This window comes from Orcinus orca, chromosome 14 (genome assembly GCF_937001465.1).
Source record: "Orcinus orca chromosome 14, mOrcOrc1.1, whole genome shotgun sequence".
In the NCBI taxonomy this organism is placed as follows: domain Eukaryota; kingdom Metazoa; phylum Chordata; class Mammalia; order Artiodactyla; family Delphinidae; genus Orcinus; species Orcinus orca.
The window spans coordinates 20,050,112-20,070,506 of NC_064572.1; the positions used below are offsets into that span (position 1 = coordinate 20,050,112).

The following is a 20,395-nucleotide window of genomic DNA, read 5'->3' on the forward strand; positions in this document are numbered from 1 at the left end:
TTTGCCCTGGATAATGCTGGGATTTAATAAGCCCTTCTAATGATTATAAAGATTGTCCTCTTAAATCTAGATGTTTTATACAACAGAAGATGTGATATCACTATATTTTACATGGCACATATAACCATATAATTACTAGCACTTACATGGCAAATATTGTAAATATTACACATTCTTGGAGTGGACTTTGTAATTATACCGATGCTATTCAGCAGAACAAAGATGAAACACTCCCTAACTTGCACTTTGGGGAATTTCATTCCAACCCTTTACTTCACGACAGAAGGATAACCCTCTAAGTAATAATGCTTGGTGATCACATGGGCAAAGAGAATCACAGGGCGACTTCATGGTTAATGTGTGGCTTGTAAAATAAAGTAATACACAGTATTTTCATTTACAAGAGACCATATAAAAATATTTTCCAATTTGGAATTCGAAACATGAGAGCTGGATTCTTTTTTTCTTTGTATAAAAAGAAATGAGATAACGGACTAAAGTTTATTAAGCCTTCTAACAAAAAATATACAAGTTTAAGGAATGCAGTGGGCGTCAACTTCCCTTTTTGTCCAGGCTCATGGATAGTGAGCTTGTGCTTTGATCCCAACACAGATAAATGCATGAAAGTGGAGGAAGAGCAGCGCCTGCCACCTGAACTACACCTTATCTCTAATAGTAAGACCGATTTTACAGCAGTGCTTTGAAAAGTGGTGTGTCAGATTTCTTTTTTTTTCTCTTCTGCCTCAGGCGACTGCTGGAGATGAATTCCAGAAGCACCACTTTCGTCTCGAGTGATGTTTATTTAGTGCAATATCTTCCTTCTCTCTTTCCCTTTTCACACGCTGGTAGTGGTCTTCTTCCTTCAGGTACCACACGGGGGGCCAGCGGTGCCGCTCAAAGTATTCCTGGTTGTCTGGGGAAGGAAAGATGCAGATGGTGATACCTGCTCTTCATTCATGGCCTCTTTGTGCCAGTAGGTTCTGTGCTTAGGCTTCTTATATATGATTATCGTGTGCTCATCTCAACTACCCAATGGGCGGGGACTGTGGGTAGGGCCAGTGGCAGACTGTGACACCAAAGTTTTGAGAGGTAGAATCACTTGCCTAAAATCACACAGCTGGACACAGAGAACCTGAACCCAGGACCCCTTCACTTCAGAGCGTAAGCTCGCTCCCAAGCACGCCTCCCTGGACAAGGGCGAGCCAGCAATCTCTGCTCCCTCCACAGCAGGGCATCCTGACCGCCCCCTCTGCCCAGATCCCCCCGGCCGTGGAGTTCTCCAGAGATGATTCCCAACCTCCAATTCCTTGGGTCACGTCACGTGAATCTGTGACTACCGTACAAGGAATTCTCCACGAGCTGGGGGCTGCCCGCGTTCCTTCTCGAGGGCAGTGAAGGTAAAGCCTTCAGTCATAGGTGAGGGGAACTGGACACGTGGGGACCGCACGGCCTCACCTGCAGATTTCGATTTGATTTCCTTGCGGAACTTGGAACAAACACTGTTGTAGTTGGTGCAGATGTGGTGCAAACACCAGGCGGCCAGCTGGTGGGCATTGTGAAACTGCAGGGAAGTGACCAAAAGGGGGTCAGACTCTGTTTTCTAAAGAGGGGCTACAAAGAAATAAAAAGCCACAGGACGGGTAAAGGGCCCAGATGACTAATTCGGAAACCTCTTGTTTTGACTACACGGTTTTGACTCTGCCCATGGTTCCGACGCCAGCCACGTGTAAGCGTTCGGCACACTCCCTTCCCCCCACCACTGGGATATGTGCGCTAAAAATAATCACTGTATCAGATCAGGAGTCTAAAGTATGCCTTGCCCTCCTCCTCTCCCCTTCCACCTGCCCTCTAACGGTAAGTGGCCGTGGCCTCTGGAAGGCACCAGACCACAGGAGAAAGCAGTGATGTCATCTCCGTTTAAGGAGCCTGGGCAACAGAAGCCTCCGTGTTGCATGTCGAAGCTCAGGGGGCTGGGGCCCGAGAGCTAAAACAGGAGCACGAAAGATCAGCGCAGGAGCACGCGGCATGTGTGCCTGTCCTCTGCCTGTCCTCTGGTTACATAAGAAGAGCAGGCAGTGTGGGCGGGGACGGAGGGATCCAGACCCTCGATCCACCCTCTCCTTTCTGAGCAGATGCTCAGGACAGTGGCAGCTGAGGAAGCCGTGACTGCAAAACACCCGATGCTCAAAAACCCCCAGTCCACTCCCCGTTCCCTCCCCCAATTTGGCAGGTCCCCCCATCCCTCACTGTTTCTGTCCAGGCCCCTTTCAGGCATCCATTCTGTAGTCTGTTGCTCTTGAAGTTTCTTTGAGCAGGTGAACCCCTGAAACCTACAGTGCGCTTCCTCCAGGGCCCCCGTCAGTGCCCTGAACAGAGGCCAAGAGAAAAGCCAACGCCCTCAGAAACTAACTCAAGGAACTCTCTGCAGATCACAAGCCCAACAGGACAGACAGTTCTAGCAGGTGCTTCCAACTTCTCTTGATACTAGATTTCCTTCTGCAAGTCAGAGCAGAGCAGTGCGGTACTGTTGTTGGCTTGTACCTGCTCGAGAGCATCACAGGGGGGCATCCCTTCTGGACTCTGAGCTCGGTGACTTCAAGTTGTTAAAGTTGGCCAGGTAGGGGTATTTACACCCCAGAAACTGGAAAATGCAACAGATCAGCGTCCCACCTGTCCCCAAACTGACTGTTAAATACTTACCCCTTGGGTTAGGGTCTAACAAATGAGCTAAGATGTGGGAGACTCTGTCCTAAACTCTTCCTGCCACGGCTTGTCAGAGATGAGCAGGAATCATATTATTTCTTTGCAGGGTGTATGTGCGGGCGGGGTCGGGGGAGGTCACGGAGTGGGAACACACAGCAAACAAATAGACACAACTGTAAACCATTACCTCCAGTGGGCTGGCCCTATATGAAGTTCTGGGTCATCTGATTGTTCTCGAGGAGGAATACTTACTGGAGAGGGCACAGGTCATAAGCTGTCCTCCAGGCCTGTTTCAAAACACCCCCAAATTCCCATTTGGACAGTGTTGATGGGGGCTTGCTGATTTGACTTGTAATTGATGTCTGTTCTCAGTTTTAACTGGAACCTCTGTGAGGTTGTTTTTCACATTGGATTTTAATAAGTTGTGCTTGTGTCTGTTTCCCTCAGTGGCCTAGGACGGCCCCAAGGTCAGAGAATCTACCGTGTTTGTATCTCCATGTCCTCTCGTCTAGGGTGGTGCCTGGTACAGGGGGAGAAAATAACAAATCCTTGTTGAATGTTGAGTCAGAGTGAGCAGGTTGCTGTGAAGTCCTGGTCCACCGTTTTCCCTTCTGAGAAATCTGGATTGAAACTGCCTGACCTAAGACTTAGTAAACCACTGCCCTGAGAAAGGGAATGAAGAAAGCCAAACCTAATAGGCCACAGAAAAAACGAAAGAGTTTATTCTTAGTTCCTTCAGAGTGTAACCTCATCGCCAGTAAGTCTAGGCCAGGGACTAGATAGCTCTGCATACGTGCCTTGTATTACGAGAGGGCTTCCTCTCTTTGGTGCTCTTTCTGGAACATTCTCTCCCACCTGATTCTCAAAATAATCTGTAAGGTTGACAGGGTGTGAATTACCATCCTTATTTCCTAGAGATGAGGAAACTGAGGCAGAGTTTAGCTTTGTGCATTAAGTAAGTTACGTAGTGACCAAGCCGAGGCTGGATCTCAGACCCTCTATGGAGGAAGGGGGCAAGTGTGTATGGGGATTATGGAAACACAACGTCAACAGTAACAAGTACTGATGTAAAAAAAAAACCAGGAGGGCTGCAGTGAGACGTGAGGCATCCATCACTGGACTTCACGAAATTCTAGAAACTGTCTGATCTCGGCCAATCTGTGTCTGAGAATTCAAAGAGGGAGAGAGAATGCCTTCTCCTCCCATGCCCTGAGTTGTTCTCCCACGTGTGAAGCTGGTGCCTCGGGGCAGGGGGAGGGGGGCACAAGGGGGCTGGCGTGTGGGTGGGGTCCTTGTTGTTTTATTCAAACAAAGCCCAGCAGGGTGAACCGTGCATGAAACGTAAAACTCTCAGATCTTCTCGTTGCACACAGTGGGGGGCCTCTGTGACTCGGTGGTGACATCTTTATTTAGACAGATGTAACAGCGGAATGTTGCATCAGCGTTAAACGAACTGGTTGAACACACTGAAAAGGTGAAAGGCAAACTGCTACAAACCTGGGCCAATTCCAAATAAGAGAGCACTTCCCCGTCGATGCCCACGCCACTCATGGCGGCCCTGGTCAGCTCCTGGACAGCGTGCTGCTCTGGGGAGGAGAGAGGGAGCGGGAGAAAGTTAGTGCCTGGAGGCTGTGGCCCGGGAGCAGCCACGAGGGGAGGAAGCACGGGGCACAGCTCCACGTGAACTGAAGCCAGGGCCCACTCTGCCGCACGCCTTTCAGCACGGGGAGTCCTGGTCTCCAGCCAGTGCACCAGCGACTCTGGGGATACTTGTTCGCCTTCTGAAATATCTAGAGTCCTCCAGACCTTCTCTGTCCAATATGGTAACTACTGGCCACCTGAAACTATTAAACTTAAATTAATAATTAAAAGTAAACCAAGTAAAAACTTCAGGTCCTCAGCCACGCAAGCCGCATTTCATGTGTATTGGCCAATGCGGACACAGGAAGTTTCCATCACTGCACGTAGTTCTGTTGGAGCGTGCTCTGGACAGGCCAGTACCTGCCCAGAATCCTCTATTTTTTTTCTTTTTTTTTTTTGTGGTGCGTGGGCCTCTCACCACTGTGGCCTCTCCCGTTGCGGAGCACAGGCTCCGGACGCGCAGGCTCAGCGGCCATGGCTCACGGGCCCAGCCGCTCCGCGGCATGTGGGATCCTCCCGGACCGGGGCACGAACCCGTGTCCCCTGCATCGGCAGGCGGACTCTCAACCACTGCGCCACCAGGGAAGCTCTAGAATCCTCTAGACTCCGTCATATCTTCCTGCTTGACAGTTTCCCCATTCACATCCCTCCAATTCTCAGTACTCTCTGACCGTGGAGAGACTGAGTAACCGGAATGAGTCCAAATGGGGAATTAAAATTGTGAATGTGTACGTGTGTCTCAGCAGCAGCAGACAAGGGACATGTTCAACCTCTCAGATTCCAAAGGCTGCGGGGGGAGCTTCAGCCAGAAGTCAGACAAGTCTAGATGGGAGAGCCATTTCTGCTCTGAAGCTGTGTTCCAGGCTTCTAAGATGAATTCAAACTGTGGTTCGGAGACTGAGCTGTGTCTTGCCTCTGTTAGGCTGTTGCCCTCCTCTGGCACTGATGTGTGGGTACAGTCTTGGCCCGGCATTTCTGGCTCCTTGATGCTGACGTATTCTTTTTTCATCTCTAGCACTGCATCTATTCTTCTAGTATATGGTCCAAATCATGCTTACTTTCTGCTCTGGTTCTATCGATACATACTTACTTGTTAGTCAGTACGCCCCCATCTGGTCAACAGGGTATCAAGATTGGGATGGTTTCTTTGACACAAGCTTCCTCAGCTCGACTGACAAACAAAGAACTATTTGGAACTAAATCTCCCAGAGGAGTCACTGGGTTTTTTGGGTTTTTTTTAAAATAAATTTATTTATTTTTGGCTGCATTGGGTCTTCATTGCTGCGCATGGGCTTTCTCTAGTTGCGGCGAGCAGGCTTCTCACTGCGGTGGCCTCTCCTGTTCTGAGCAGGGGCTCTAGGCACACGGGCTTCAGTAGTTGTGGCACGCGGCCTCAGTAGTTGTGGCACATGGGCTTCAGTAGTTGTGGCACTTGGCCTCAGTAGTTGTGGCGCACGGGCTTAGTTGCTCCGCGGCATGTGGGATCTGCCCGGACCAGGGCTCAAACCCATGTCTCCTGCACTGGCAGGCAGATTCTTAACCACTGCACCACCAGGGAAGTCCAGTCACTGGGTTTTAAATTTTAGGGAACTGCAATATTTCTTCATATTCATTTAACACTTTGCCTTGCAAGGCATTTTCACCCCAGAAACAGACTTTTAAACACTATGGTCTAAACACTCTATACTACACACCAAACACTATATAAAGGATTAAAGGAATCACCTTAGGAAGCTATTTACTAAATAATCATAATAGTTAATAATAGCATTTAATAAGAAAAGTAAACATACGTAGAAGTCTATAGTTCACACAAGAAGGTTTCTTTGGGTCAGTTTCTTCCATGGAGAAATCAGTCCCATATTTTCATCCCCACACTTAATATTTAAGCAAAAATGGCACTACTTCAAGATTGATTGCAAACCTTGTTCAACAGATTTGCCTCCAAATTACTTTTGACTATTTAAAAAAATTCAATTTGTTTTCAAAGGACAAATACTTGTAAAAACTGGATAGTCAAATGGCTTGGGACTCTTACTTCTGAAAAAAAGAATTGCCCATTGCAGCCTCCTAGCAGCAATACTCATTTGAATCTATGACTTCAGGTATATTGGTTAAAAACCATTTAAAAAAATGAATAGCAATACTTCAACCATCTCTTGTTATCCAACTGGTGAAGAAGGGAGGTAAGGAGAAAACTTTGATCTCCAGTTGGTTGAGTGTAGTAGAAACCTGGCATACAGAGAAGTAAATCTTTTCTCTAGAGACACTGGCAGAAAGTCAAGGGCAGATACGACTGGTTGGTTTGTTCATACATTCATTTTCATTTAATGATTCAACAAATCTTTACTGAGAACCTCATATGCTCAGGCACTTTTCTGCGTGCAGGGGATAAGCCAGTGAGCAAAACAGGCACTATTCTGCTTTCACGGTTAACAGGAGTCAACTAAATGTAGCAATAAACACCCTTATTGCTAATCGAAACCTCTGGTGATGAAGCACAAGGTTTAAATTCAAGAAAAACAATATTCGAAAGCATGTATCTTATTTTGACCTGCTTTGGCTCACCAACTGAGCAAGTCTAGAAATGATACATAAGATTCTGTGAAGTTAAAGCAAGTCTCCCTTCTTCCCAAAATGGTCTTGACAATGTCAGAACATTTTCTAAAATAGCTTTAAGAAAACCACTTACATAACGCTTACTAGGTGCCAGACACTGTTCCTAAGGCCTCTCTCTCTCTTTATATATATATAATCTCTTAACTCATTTAATCTTCATAACTCTGTAGTAGAATATTATGATCCCCATTTTAAAGAGAGAGAAAGCTGAGACCCAGAGCAGTTAAATCAAGTAGGAAATCACCCAGCCAGTAAATAGTGGAGCCAGGATTTGAACCCAGGCAATCTGGATCTGTAGCCTATGTTCTTACCCACTGCCTCCTACTGCCTCTTTCTTTCTTTTTTTTTTTCGTGGCTGCGTTGTGTCTTCGTTGCTGCGTGCGGGCTTTCTCTAGTTGAGGCGAGCAGGGGCTACTCTTCGTTGCAGTGCGTGGGTTTCTCACTGTGGTGGCTTCTCTTGTTGCGGAGCATGGGCTCTAGGCGTGTGGGCTTCAGTAGTTGCAGCATGCAGGCTCAGTAGTTGCGGCACTCAGGCTTAGTTGCGCCGTGGCATGTGGGATCTTCCCGGACCAGGGATCGAACCCGTGTCCCCTGCACTGGCAGGCAGATTTTTAACCACCGGGGAAGTCCCCTGCCTCTTTCTTAGACGCTGTGTCTGAACACATATTATGGGGATAAATGGACACAACAGCTTTATTTCCAATTCTGTGGTCCACCCACAAATGAGGCAGAGGGCATAGAGCGTGGGCCTCAGGGGAAGGGGCCATGCATTACTCAGCTTTAAATGTGCACCAGCAGGACCTACTACAAAGTAGGGGCTGAAAAAATAGTTGCTGAATTGAACTGGGCTGTCTGATACATTTGATCCGTTCATATCACCCTGTACCAGACAGTCCTATATTGGGTGATAAAAAATAAATTTTTATTCCCTGGAAATCTTATTTTTGCTTAAATGCGATTTTGATAAATATGACAGTCAGACACCGCATGGCCCTGAGTCATCAGCCTTACCTGCAAGCGCGACCAAGTGTGGCAGGCAAAATCTGTTTGCCAAAGCAATTAGTTCCAGTGGGTCCAGGTCCAAGTTAGGTGACAACTGCTTGGTATAAAGATAATCCAGTACCGCCTGCATTGACATCTTGTTTATGTTCGGGAGATATACCTGAAAGGTGATTTGAAAAGGTAAGTTCTGCTGAAGAAAGCAGTGGGCACATTTTCAGGCTCTACTGCTTGTAAATATCCCCACTGTGTGATTCACTGTTAGTGAGTCTGGGACACCTTGCTTTGAGGCTGTGCAGAGAAGTCATTTACTATTTATGGCTTGAAACATAACCGTTTGATTTGTAGATGACAAAAAAAGTGGGGCTGCCTGACAAAGCCTGATTTGGAATTTTTAAATGGCTGTTTGGGCTTATAAATCAGACCAATGGGCTGTAAATGGATGACATTACAGGCCCTCCTTGCCAAGTACCTTATAATACTCGATTGTGGGGAAAGAAATCTCCTAGCAACATGACAGGTGTTGGGGGGAGCTGCACACTGCACTGTTGCTGACACATGACAGAGCCCAGCTCTCTAAGATGTCAAAACAAAGGATGAACAGCCACCCTAGTTGCCACAGTGACTGGCTTGATTCCAACCTTCTTTCACTAAATGCGAGCATGGAATCAACGCTATGTCAATAAAAAAAAATTAAAAAGTATATGTTCGCATGACACACACACTTTATTTTTCCTGTGGCATAGACATAGAACCACTGGAACATTATCAGGTATCAGCAGATGCAGAGAAACCTGTGCTTGGGACATCTAGGGGAATGGCTGGGTATGGGGAAGTGTTCCCTGGAGGATCCCCCTAATCTCCTTCCTGACTACCTGTAGTTGTTGCCCATATTCCTACACGCTAGAGTTTGCTGGGGAGCCAGGGACTGCCTGGGAAGTAGAGTTCTGAATGTCTGGGCCTGGATCAACAGGGATATACACGTTATAGCAGGTATTCTTCACTTTAGGTTTCTAACGCCACGAGACGTACCCTGGCAAAACACAGAATGGTGCCCCTAGTGCTTGCTATTTGGAATGACGCTAAGAATTAACCTAATAGAAGGCCTCCTAAGCACAAAGTACTGTGCTAATAAGCTTTCCACATGCATTATCTATTTTGATCCTTATATCCTCCCTAGGAGGAAGAGACTTTTATTTTTGCCATCTTACAGGTAAAGGGATGGAGGTTCAGGGAGGTTAAGTCCAGCGCCCAGGGTCACAGAGCTAGGAGGCTGGGGCTGATATCTGAACCCAGGAAATATGATTCTAAAGTCTATGTTCAGAACTGCTGTGTAGGACTGGAAACCCTTCATGGTAAGGAAGAAAGCTACACTACAGCACCTTATTTCACTAACAGTTTTTTAGAATTAGATTTCTAAGTTCAAAAGGATGAACAGTCACACACTTCTTAATTCTGGTACTTAATAAACCTCTATACAGCATAGAAAAATATATATCTATATATGATTTATGAATTATATATGATTATATCTGTATATTATATATGATTACATCTATACTATATATCTAATCGCTCTCCATATATTTGTATGTATGTGTGTATATATATGTATATATATATACACACACACACACACACACACACATAAAATGCCTCCACAGTCTACAAGGGCCTTGTGGCCATTGCAGTCTTCTAGCGGTGTGGTTGCAGAGCTGTTTAGGTTATAGCAACCATCTATATAATTTTCCTGCATAGACACCAGCCACTTCAGAGACGGAATATCCTTTCAGACAGTTGGAGTTTCCCTAAGTGTGTCAAAGAGGGCCCAGAAAAATTCCTAGAAATATTAAGAAAATTACCCCCTCCCCTCTCAGACGGAGGGAAAACAATTATGATTCTATTAATAAGCTGCATGGGTTACTACCATCAATGACTTGACAAGCGTGATCATTTCAAGTTTCTAGCACAACCTCTACAATAAATAAAACCTGGCAAGTAGGAACTATTACTTATATCATTTTGAAATAGAGAAGCTGTTGTATTGTAACTGCTATTCCAGTGAATCTAACACTGGTTATATTTGTGTGTCTATATGTTTACGTACACATGCGTTTATCTTATACAGACATGAATTTATTTATGGCAAATATGGCAAATGACATATGGCAAAATTTCATTTCTCTAGAATGGTGCTTGGATTCGTACACCTTTTAGATAACTGAAGGTTAATTAACTTGTGAAACTTTAAAATTTGGGCCACTGTGATAGTAAAAATATATACATTTTACCAAGTGCTAAGTGCTCTAAAGTGTTAGTGATTATCAATATAAAAAAGTCCCAGAGTTTCCTGTGAGCACCTGTTCTCTCAGGGATGGGGATGTCTGCTGTTTCTGAAAATAATGGCTTGGAGGACAGGGCAAGAGGCTGGGGCAGGCCCAGAGAGGTGTTGCTAAAATGCTCTGTGACCTTTGACAGATCATCCTCTCTGAACCTCAGTTTCCTCATCCGTGACATGGGAGAGGTTTGGAATAGACGACATCTAAAGCTTCTCTTCACTGAGATTACGGATTTTGAAGTTACCCAGATGACTTTAGCAATTTTTGCTAAGAGTGCGTTCTAAGTCATGGCAAAATGGACATCCTAAATGGAAAGAAGTTGTTTCTGGCGGCCGGAGATGACAGTGGATTCCAGCAAGCAGCCCTGGCCCAACACTTCCACTGTCTTCAGAGCATTCTGACATTTGGAATCATCCATGACCTACTGTTTCCTTCTTGCTTAATATAACACTGACATTTTTTTTTAAAGCAATGGCTCTTTGGGGCAAATAATGTTAGTGACCCTCCGAAGTAACCAGCAAATGAGAAAAAACTAAAACACTTTCAGAACATGCATTTCTTTCCCCCTCAATGCTGATTCTCTGTAAAAGGCTGTTTCTGTGATTTCAACATTTATAATGAACTGAATAGCAACAGAGCGACCGTTTTTATAGAACTTTAAAAAATAATACAAATACAAGAAATGGAATTAAAAATGTTGTGCCCTACCTGCTGAATGTAGCTTTAAAAAATAAAAGAATATAATGCTACCCTAAACAACGACCCATATTCCAGTTTAGTTGGTTTAAAATTTTAATTGTGAAGATCAGCTCAGACTATCAGGCTTATAATTAGAGATGGTCTCATAGAGAATGAGAGAGTATTCTAGATCCAGAGCATTGCTTCCTACAAGCCGGCCATGCATTTTTAATGAACCACTTGCTGAGTACCTCTGGGGAGAAAATTATGCTTACTGCTACATTAAAAGTAATGAGAAAAACAGAAGTAAATTACAGTGTCTTCTTAAATATTAAATGACAAAAAAAGTTAAAGGAACATCAGTGGGCATATTTTATTCCTTTCTGGATATGCATGTGAATTCTATTAATGCAAAAAAAAAAAAGGCTGGATTTTGTGGAGGATGTCAGATTTTCAGAAGACAAAGAGTTAAAAGGTAGCCTAGGAAGAAAAGGCCCATGTGAATACACGCCTCAATTAACCATGAAGCATTTATTGGGCCTTTAACCAAATGCCTCTTCTTACCCCCATAACCATCTCTACTACACTTCGCTAGTTTAGGAAGGGAACTGGGGGCTTGTTACCTGAAGGCTTTTGGGGGACAAAGATCTTGAGCTCCTCATGGAAACAATTTAACAGGAATCCTCCAGGATAATAGTCACTGACACTCCTTGAGCCTTTGCACGTTCTAGGCACCAAATCTGATGCTTTACACGCGTATCCTCATGCCTTACCTGCCCTTTGAAAAAGGTTCTCTTGCGGTCCCCGTTTTAGAGATGAGGACACAGGTCTAAAGGGGGTCAGACTCTTGCCCAAGGTCAAGCTGAGACTAGAGTTCATAACTATGTAAATTACAGTCCACCCTGGAAATCACGAGAAAGGGCGGGAAAGGCTGGACATATCCACAGCTCATGCCATTCTTCGTATACGAGGTGCCCTGGCACAGACCTTCGGTTGCTTGGTTCCATGGCCTTTGTCTCTTGATCTGGGTTGAATCTCTACATCCCTATCAGGCTCAGCTGCAGTTCTCAATGGTGAGTGACCTGGTCCTTAGGGGGTGGGGGGCAGGGTGAAGCTAAACAGGTGTCGTCCCTGGGAGAGGCTGTGGCGCCGTGTACGCGTGTGGTTCACATCGGCTGATAAGTTTTTGTTTTGGTCACCTCTCCCGCACACTTTAATCTGGACACAATTACAGTCCATTCTGGGAAGGGATAAAGGGGATTAGCATTTGTGAGGTCAGCTCTGACAGTGTCCCTTTGTGGGACAATGGGCTCCTGACCTCGATCAACTTCTCTCTGCTGGGTGAAGAGCAGGCTATCTGCGGCACTCTTGGCACACACTTCAGAGAGCTGGAAAAAGAAGGGAAGTGAGCCTCTGGACTCTTTATCTCAGGAGATTACTGAAGTCGGCGACGTGCCAGTTGGATGAGGTTTTATGAATTGGTGGCTTCCCCCAATTTTCTTGGAAGTGAGAGGGAAGGAATATCATCAATGCTACCGGCATCCAAGTAGGACTGAGGTCATCTTGCATTTAGCGCTTACGACGTGCTTTGCAAGTATCAACTGTCACACCTCACAACCACATTACGGGTTTACGATCGCCTTTTCCAGATGGGGAGGCTGGAGCCCAGCAAGGTGGTCACTTGCCCAAGGCCACTCAGCTTTTTACGTAGGGGAGCTGGGGGATATGAGCCTCAAGCCCTTTCTTCACTGGGTGGCCTCTACCAGCTGCTGTCATCTCAGTAACGATGCTCCCAAACACCTTTGATGGCCCAGGAAAGACTTCATTTAGCTACAGGCAAGGACCTCCTGGTTTACAAAGGCTGGCAGACACCAGAAGAGGTCATCCGGATAATTCTAACATCTCTTCCCCCAACAGACAGTCTTTGGCTGGGGGTCGGTTTAGGAGCAGCTGTAGTTTTTTCTGGAAGCAGGAGGGTGGCCTAGTGACAGCTGGCCCTCCTGGCTTGGGATTCTAGGATTCTGTTTCCCTACTTGGGGATGCAAATGCAGGCGTCTGGGTCACAAAGGGAGTGCTCGGATTTCTGGTGTGAGGGCCCCCCCCCTTGGAAAAGTTAGCTATTGTTTTCTGTATTTCTGTTAAAAGTTTGGAGAGATGCTGAGATAAGCCTAAAAAGCCTCTTAGGACAATAAGCTTGTGTCCCCATGTTTTATTTTTCTTAAAAAAGATGGTTAAGAAATACCTGCAAAACTCGACAGAAAAAATGCCTACCTCTAGACTAATGTTAGAAACGCTTGAAGGGAATTTTTCTGTCTTTTCCAACAGTTCGTAAAAAGGTGGAGATACAGGGTCTCCAAGATACTGCTTGCTCTGCTGTAAGAATATCCCTCTTTTGGAGACAGGGCCAGCGTTTGACAGGTTACCCAGTGGCTTCTACTAGATGTAACAAGCACTCCAAGAGGCCTTTCAGAGGAGTCACCCTTTGCTCCATTACTGTTTCCCTAGAGTTGACAAACCCTAGAGCTGAGACAGATCAGGGCGCAGCCTCGGAGAGTTGCAGCTCCAGGCACCTTGAGCGTGACCTAGTGCACCCCCGTCTTGCGGATAAGGAGACCGAGGCACGAGGAGGTGGCTTTTTAAGATTCCCCCGTCTGTTACTAGCAGAGCCCAGGACATAAGTGACTAAAGACACTTTTCAGTCTCCACCTTCTGGAAGACGGTCTGCCCTGCTTCGATGTGATTTTGAGAGTACCCTGCCTGGTGACATTTGTTAAAAAATATAGCTGAGCATGTTTTCAGGGACAAGGAGAGCTGTGAGGATGGAAGGATACAGGAGCACATAGGGGCTCACACAGAACAAGCGAGCGACAACAGCTCCTCATAACTCCTCATAACTGCAGAATTAGGAAGACAGTGAAGGGGCTTCCCTGGTGGCACAGTGGTTGGGAGTCCGCCTGCCGATGCAGGGGACGTGGGTTCGTGCCCCGGTCCGGGAAGGTCCCACATGCCGCGGAGCGGCTGGGCCCGTGAGCCATGGCCGCTGAGCCTGCGCGTCCGGAGCGTGTGCTCCGCAACGGGAGAGCCCACAGCAGTGAGAGGCCCGCGTACCAAACAAAAAAAGAAAGAAAGAAAGAAAAAAGACGACGGTGACCTGACACTGAAGCACTGCCTAAAAAACTATTCCGGATTTCCCTGGCGGTCCAGTGGTTAGGACTCCAGTCTTTCACTGCAGGGAAACAAACAAACCTATTCCAAGTTAGCAGTTAAAGAATCGAAGTCCTCTGGCCAGTTAAACACTTCCTAACATAAATACACATGCACGTTCATAAACATGCCGCTTGGGCTTTTCGGAAGGCACCTACCTCACTGTTGGCGCTTTCGACGAACGACCCCCCGAACATGGCAGCCATCCACTTGCAGCTGCAGATCAGCAGCGGTTTGTGGGCACTGATGGCTCCGTCGTCCAACTTAAATGTCACATCTGCCCAAGGATGGAGGAAGCACAAGCGTGAGCCAACCTCCCCGAGAAACTTCCACCCACGCGCCTCAGCCTACATCTCTCGTCTTCTCTCCTCCGTACCTTTAAGCACTGATGTTGTGTCCACCCCTCCCCAACCTCCCCGGCACCCCCCGACCCCCCGCCTTGGGCACACCCAATTCTCACCGTGTCCTCCGAGGATTAAGGAGTAAGCAGTTAAAATTACACAAAGGGTCACAACACAAATTCTCTGAACCATAAAGTAACGTAAAGGAGAGGAATATTTTTTCAGCCTTATTATGAAAAATTTCAAACATAGAGAACAGGAAGTCAAAGTTTTACAATGAAACATACACAGAGAGGACAATCACAGAACAAAAACGACACACGCCTGTAAGATAGGACAAGCATGGGCCAGTCGCCCATCTTGGATACAGGCCACCAGGGTGCTTAAGCAATTACATAAGGGCGCTGTGGGCAGCCCTTGGCACAGTTATCAAAGACAACGAAGGGGCAAGAAGGATACAGATAAGCAGGGTAAAGGAGGGTAAGAAGTGAAAGGAGAGGGATTAGAGACAGATGAGGCTTTCCAGATGGGAATGCAGAGGGTCACCGAAATGGCCTCAAGGATTTCAGTGGCCTCGGGAACAAAGGTCACTGATTTTTGTCATGGGTGTGTGCCGAAGGGTCAAAACAGACTTGATCAGGGAAGGAATCCTGGAGGGCAGTTGTGAGCATCAAACCAATGGCTGAGGCTCACGGGTAGCTCGACCTACCCTTGAGGAGCGCTGTGACAGCACGGGGCTTTAGGGGGCAGCTTGCGTTCAAATCCTGGCTCAGTCATTTACTACCTGTGCAACCGTGGGCCAGTTACCTAACCTCTCTGTCCCTCCGTTTCCCCATCTGCAAAACGGAGATCATCAGATTTAACCCTCAAGTCTGTGAGAATGAAATAAGCAAAATACGTGGAACTTGGGTACGTGGGGGAAGAGTACTTACGTACGCTAGTGACGGTTACCCTTCCCCTCCTCGTGTCTGGCTAACGTTTGATCAAAGGCAACCAGAGGTATCGATGACTTTGCCATTGGACCCACTCACCTGAGAACGTCCCCTTGCTGAGACACTCTCTTATCCGGTTGGCTTTCCGGACGTGAAACGCTTTCGTAATCTCCTGGTTCATGAAGGCTTCCTTGTTCATGATGTTCTCCACCATCATCCGCAAATCAAACATCTCTAGGACCTCTGCTATCTGAGCCAGGCCCACCAGATCCTTTTCCTTTTCATCCAGTTGCCCCGTATAGAGAAACTGGAGCAGGGTCCGGAAAGGGCCTGGCTGGACGGATGGGTCCATCCTGACCACAGTCATGGGGCCCACCCGCTTCGAAATGGGGTTGACCTGCATCTCCTTGTGCATGGCAACGAAGCCCTTACTCCAGCCTGACAGGGTCTGTGTCTCAGCCGCTGAGCCCTCGGCCTCCAGCCCCGGGGTCTCCTGCTGGGACAGGTTCTGGCTTGAGGACGTCCACTGATCGGCCTGAGGTGTCCTTGGGGTGCCCTCCTCCCTTTCCTCGTCTGGATCAAGACTCAGGGGCCGCCCCTGGAAATCCCTGCTCTGCTTCTCTTGCTCACAGGCTCCTTCGCTCCAATGGGGGGTTTCTTCACATTCCATTAAAAAGAGATCATAAAATTTGGAAGAGGAGGTAGCGAGGTAAATCCGGTGTGCGAAGATCTGCTCCTGGTCCTGGAGGATGAACAGGACGTCAGCGCACAGAGGATTGTCCAGTAAACAGGCGGCTTCGTTCGTCCCCGTGGAGGGACATTCTGGAACTTTGATGACCGGTGGAGGGGCTTTTGGAGGTAGGAATGGTGCCTGAAGTAAAGGTTTCTGGACTTTCTTTAGGTGGGATTTCCAGAACTGCAGGTGCCGGCGGGAAATGAGGGCGGCTCGGATTGCATTGTCAAACACGTCCTTGATTCCAAACTGGTCAAACACGCTTGTTTCGTAGTAGGGTATGCCCAGTTCCTTTGCAACCTCTCGGCCTTTTTCTGGGGGCAAAATATCCCCTCTCTTTATGGGCCTGAAATAGAATACTTTAAAAATTAGAATCAGTCTTCTTTCAGGAAAGAAAATAGTAACCAGGGCCTAGCTAAGCACCTACATGGATTATACATTTAAAATCCTATTCAGGCTTTTAACCAGACTCTTGAAAAATCTACCAACCTTAAGACTTGCAGATATAAAGGACTTATGACTGCAGGAAAAAAAAAAAGTGCTTCTGGTAGTAACAACAGTAACTCAAGTATCAGCCATTTGCTAGCTATGTGATCCTGGACAAGTTACTTAACCTCTTTAAGCCTTGGTTTTCCCATCTGTAAAATAGGAAGAATAATAGTGAGTACTTGCATCTCAAAGAACGATTGGAAGGTTTAAATGAGATATTTGCCCAGCATAGTACCTGTTCCACAGTAAGCGCTTGAGACACGTTGGCTGTTATCATCATTGCCACCATCATCTGCATCATTTTCATTATTATCCCCTTATGCTTACATTTTGCTGTATACCTTAAAAATCAATCCATAGTCATTTTCTCACTTGAGTCTCAGAGCAACTCTATGGCTATTATATTTGTTCTACATTCTGAAGAAACTGAGGCAGAGAGTTTAAAGGGTTTGCCTAAGGTCACATTTGCAAGTTGCTGAGAGACCTTTCCTAAGCAATGAGAGTCTAGAACTCCCTGGTTCTAGACTAAATGGTCCATGTCCGACAGCTCATTAAGTCTCCTCTATTAGGTTTGTGAGCCTTATTTCATATCTCACCGCTTCTCTTTACTTCCACACCCTTCAGTCAGGCCCTCATCATCTTTTGCCTGGACTAGTACATAAGCCTCTGAACTCATCTTCAGATTCTCCACATTTTCTCTCACAGTGCTCACTGCTACACGAAAATTCCTCACATAATACAAGTATGACTTAGCCGCAGTTCTTTAAAAAAACTTCCTCTGGTTCCACAGAGCCCATGGAATAAAGTCTGCACCCTTTAGACCGGCACACAAGGCCCGTTTACAATCTAATCAAAACCCAGGAAGCCAAATGTCTGGAAGCAGTACTGGCAGAAGAGTGCTCTAATTATGGCATTACCGTGGTCAAGACACAGATGGATTCCAGAATGTAGGCAAGATGGGATCTGTCGTTATACTCTTCACACACACATCCTTGGTTCTGAGACACACTCTTAGGAGATGATCTTCCTAAATAAATATTTGGCTTACGAGACCAAGGGTGATGTGTGTGACAGGCACCGGCCTTAGGAACAATAAGAATACTGGGTAGAATTTGGATTTGAGGACCTAGATGGAAAACTGCAGCTTGTTGTAAAGGCGGAAGGGAAGTGCAGAGAGGGAGAAGGGTTAACTTCATCACAAACTGATGAATCTCTTTAAGGCTTAGCCCAGATGCCACCTCCTTCATCAAATCTCAGAACTGTCTATGGAAAGGACTGTCCCCTGGAGCTCTGTAACTCTCCTCCAGGCCTCCGCACATCCACGGTGTGAGGCCCAACTGTCCTAACCTTTGAAACAGAAAGTTCCGGGGCCCTTTGAAACAGAAAGTTCCGGGGCCAGGGGCTAATCTCTCATTTGCCCAGAGTCCTCTTTCCCTCTACGTGGCTTATGATATTCAATTCCTAGGCCTTGCATTTAAGGATAGAAGGAACATGAATTGTTTTCAGAACATTCATCTAAGACATACCTAGAACATCAGAAATTATCTCAACAAAGTACCATTTGCTTTTGCTGTGAGAGCATAAAAACTTGTATCTGTATAAAATTTTCTAACAACCCTATTAAGGCAAGTACCTGCCTGGAAGGAAGGTATTAATATCAACATTTTGGGAAAAGCTATGCTCACCAGCAAAAAACAGAGTTAAGCATAAAACGTATAACATTATTTTTTAAAAGAGAATATTGAAGGAGCACAGCTTTTGGAAAAACTCTTATTCCATGCCCCCGCCACCAAGATTGGTATCCACATTTTATACAGACTGAAACAAACTCTCCTTCAAGTTGTATTTTAAATGTGTGACGCTCTAAACATATCACCACTAGAGCCATTTGAAAAGCAGTTTTGCAACCATAGGTCTATATAATTTTTTAAAACTTGACACTGCCAATGAAATACTCTCAGAGGTTGGATGGAAGGAAAATGAGAAGATTAAAAACACCTGGATAAGGCTTCCCTGGTGGCACAGTGGTTGAGTCCGCCTGCTGATGCAGGGGACACGGATTCATGTCCCGGTCCGGGAAGATCCCACATGTCGCGAAGCGGCTGGGCCCGTGAGCCATGTCCACTGAGCCTGCGCGTCCGGAGCCTGTGCTCCGCAACGGGAGAGGCCACAGCAGTGAGAGGCCCGCGTACCGCAAAACAAAACAAAACAAAACAAAACAAACACCTGGATATATGTGTTTGCATGAACCTGATGTTCCTGGGGGCAAGAATTATGGCTGATGGCTCTGAACGTCAGTTAACTTTACTATAATATAATTTCCAGAAAGACATTATTATGAGTAGCTAACATTTTGTTTACTACTTTACAAAGTTCAAAGCACTTTTATACACTCCATATCATAATTAGAGAATTCACTTCAATCGCTGGTCAACCATTTTACAAAAATGGGCTCCTGCCTAAGAGGTGAGAGGGGTCAGGGACACACACCCCTTCCTCATGTTCAACAAGCAAACCTAAAGCATATGGCTGACTGATGGGGCCCCAGAGCCACTGGAGAACAGAACCCAAGGCTGCAGAGACATCTGCTACCTCTAAATTTTAATTTGGCCGGCAAAGGGAAACGCTGAGTCCCTCGGCTTACCTTGCTAAAGGGCGTCTGGCTCTATTAACAGCCTCGAGATCGGCATAGCGGAGATCTAGCTGGCAGCCAACTAGAACAACAGGTGTGCGAGGGCAAAAGTGCTTGATTTCTTGATACCACATCGTTTTCACATGATTTAGGGAATTGGGATTAGCGATCGAAAAACAGAGGACCACAACGTCGGACCTAAAAGGAAATCACACAAGAAGCTGTATTTTGCCTTTTAACTTGTATTTTCTCTTTTATCATTATGGTTCCTCCCCTCCCCCATCCATCTAATGCCATATCATGTCACAGTTTAAAAAAAAAAAGACCAGATATTAAAATACATCTTGGTGTCATGCAAACAGCCCATTAAGCCTCCACATTCCAGCACCCGCACAGCCTGAGTTCATTTCCATGTTGCACTGCAGAAGGGTTTCCAATGACGTTATTTTACAGTACGGATGGGTTATCCAAACTAGACTCAGGTCTGGAACCACCACATGCTGAACTATTTCTGTTCATCACAAGAAATAGTTTCAAGATAAAAGAAAATAATAAAAAAAATACCATTTACCACTGTAAACAGAAAGGTGAGGATGACTCAATGAGATAAAGCAAACAGTTTACGCATTACAAAAAAATGTAACAGGTATTTGCTGTACAGGGTCGGCAAATACACAGAAGGATTCCTGCCCTTCTTCTCCCTTAAGCACACATGGAGAGAGCACAACCACTTATCTTTTTCTGAAAAGGAAAAGTCCTGAACTTGCAGGAATTTCGACTTTTTGCTAGGTGTAAGGCAAGACGGTAGTATTTAACATAAAACTAGCCGGAGTTAGTCAGACGGCTAATAAGATGGATGAGAAAATGTTGGAAGCAGATTTCTCAAATGTGATACATGACACAGAGCAGATATATGGAAAAAAGGAAAATTGTTTTATAGTCAGTTGTGACATAAGGATCTTCCATGTTTTATATAATAACTTATCATTCTAGGAGCCAAAGAACTGTTTTACAAAACAGTTGTCAATTATGGTGTTTGACAGATAACTGCTAAAAGGTATCTTTAATAAGAATTATAAACCATC

The 20,395-nt window shown here is 45.8% G+C and overlaps 1 protein-coding gene across 8 annotated transcripts in view; it reads right to left on the reverse strand.

Annotated features, from left to right (window-relative positions):
- Positions 1 to 487: 487 nt before the first annotated feature.
- RHOBTB1 (Rho related BTB domain containing 1) overlaps positions 488 to 20,395 on the reverse strand; it is a 69,053-nt gene continuing 49,145 nt past the window's right edge. For 7 of the 8 annotated variants that reach the window (XM_033406050.2, XM_049696634.1, XM_004279976.3 and 4 more), the window contains 7 exons: positions 19,323 to 19,508; positions 15,556 to 16,535; positions 14,342 to 14,460; positions 7,975 to 8,125; positions 4,201 to 4,289; positions 1,456 to 1,561; positions 488 to 913 (listed from right to left, as the gene is read on the reverse strand). In XM_033406050.2, coding sequence (XP_033261941.1) covers positions 744 to 913; positions 1,456 to 1,561; positions 4,201 to 4,289; positions 7,975 to 8,125; positions 14,342 to 14,460; positions 15,556 to 16,535; positions 19,323 to 19,508 — 1,801 coding nt within the window. In that variant the 3' untranslated portion in view covers positions 488 to 743. The remainder of the gene's footprint in view (positions 914 to 1,455; positions 1,562 to 4,200; positions 4,290 to 7,974; positions 8,126 to 14,341; positions 14,461 to 15,555; positions 16,536 to 19,322; positions 19,509 to 20,395) is intronic. The other variant, XM_033406052.2, reaches the window with a different exon arrangement.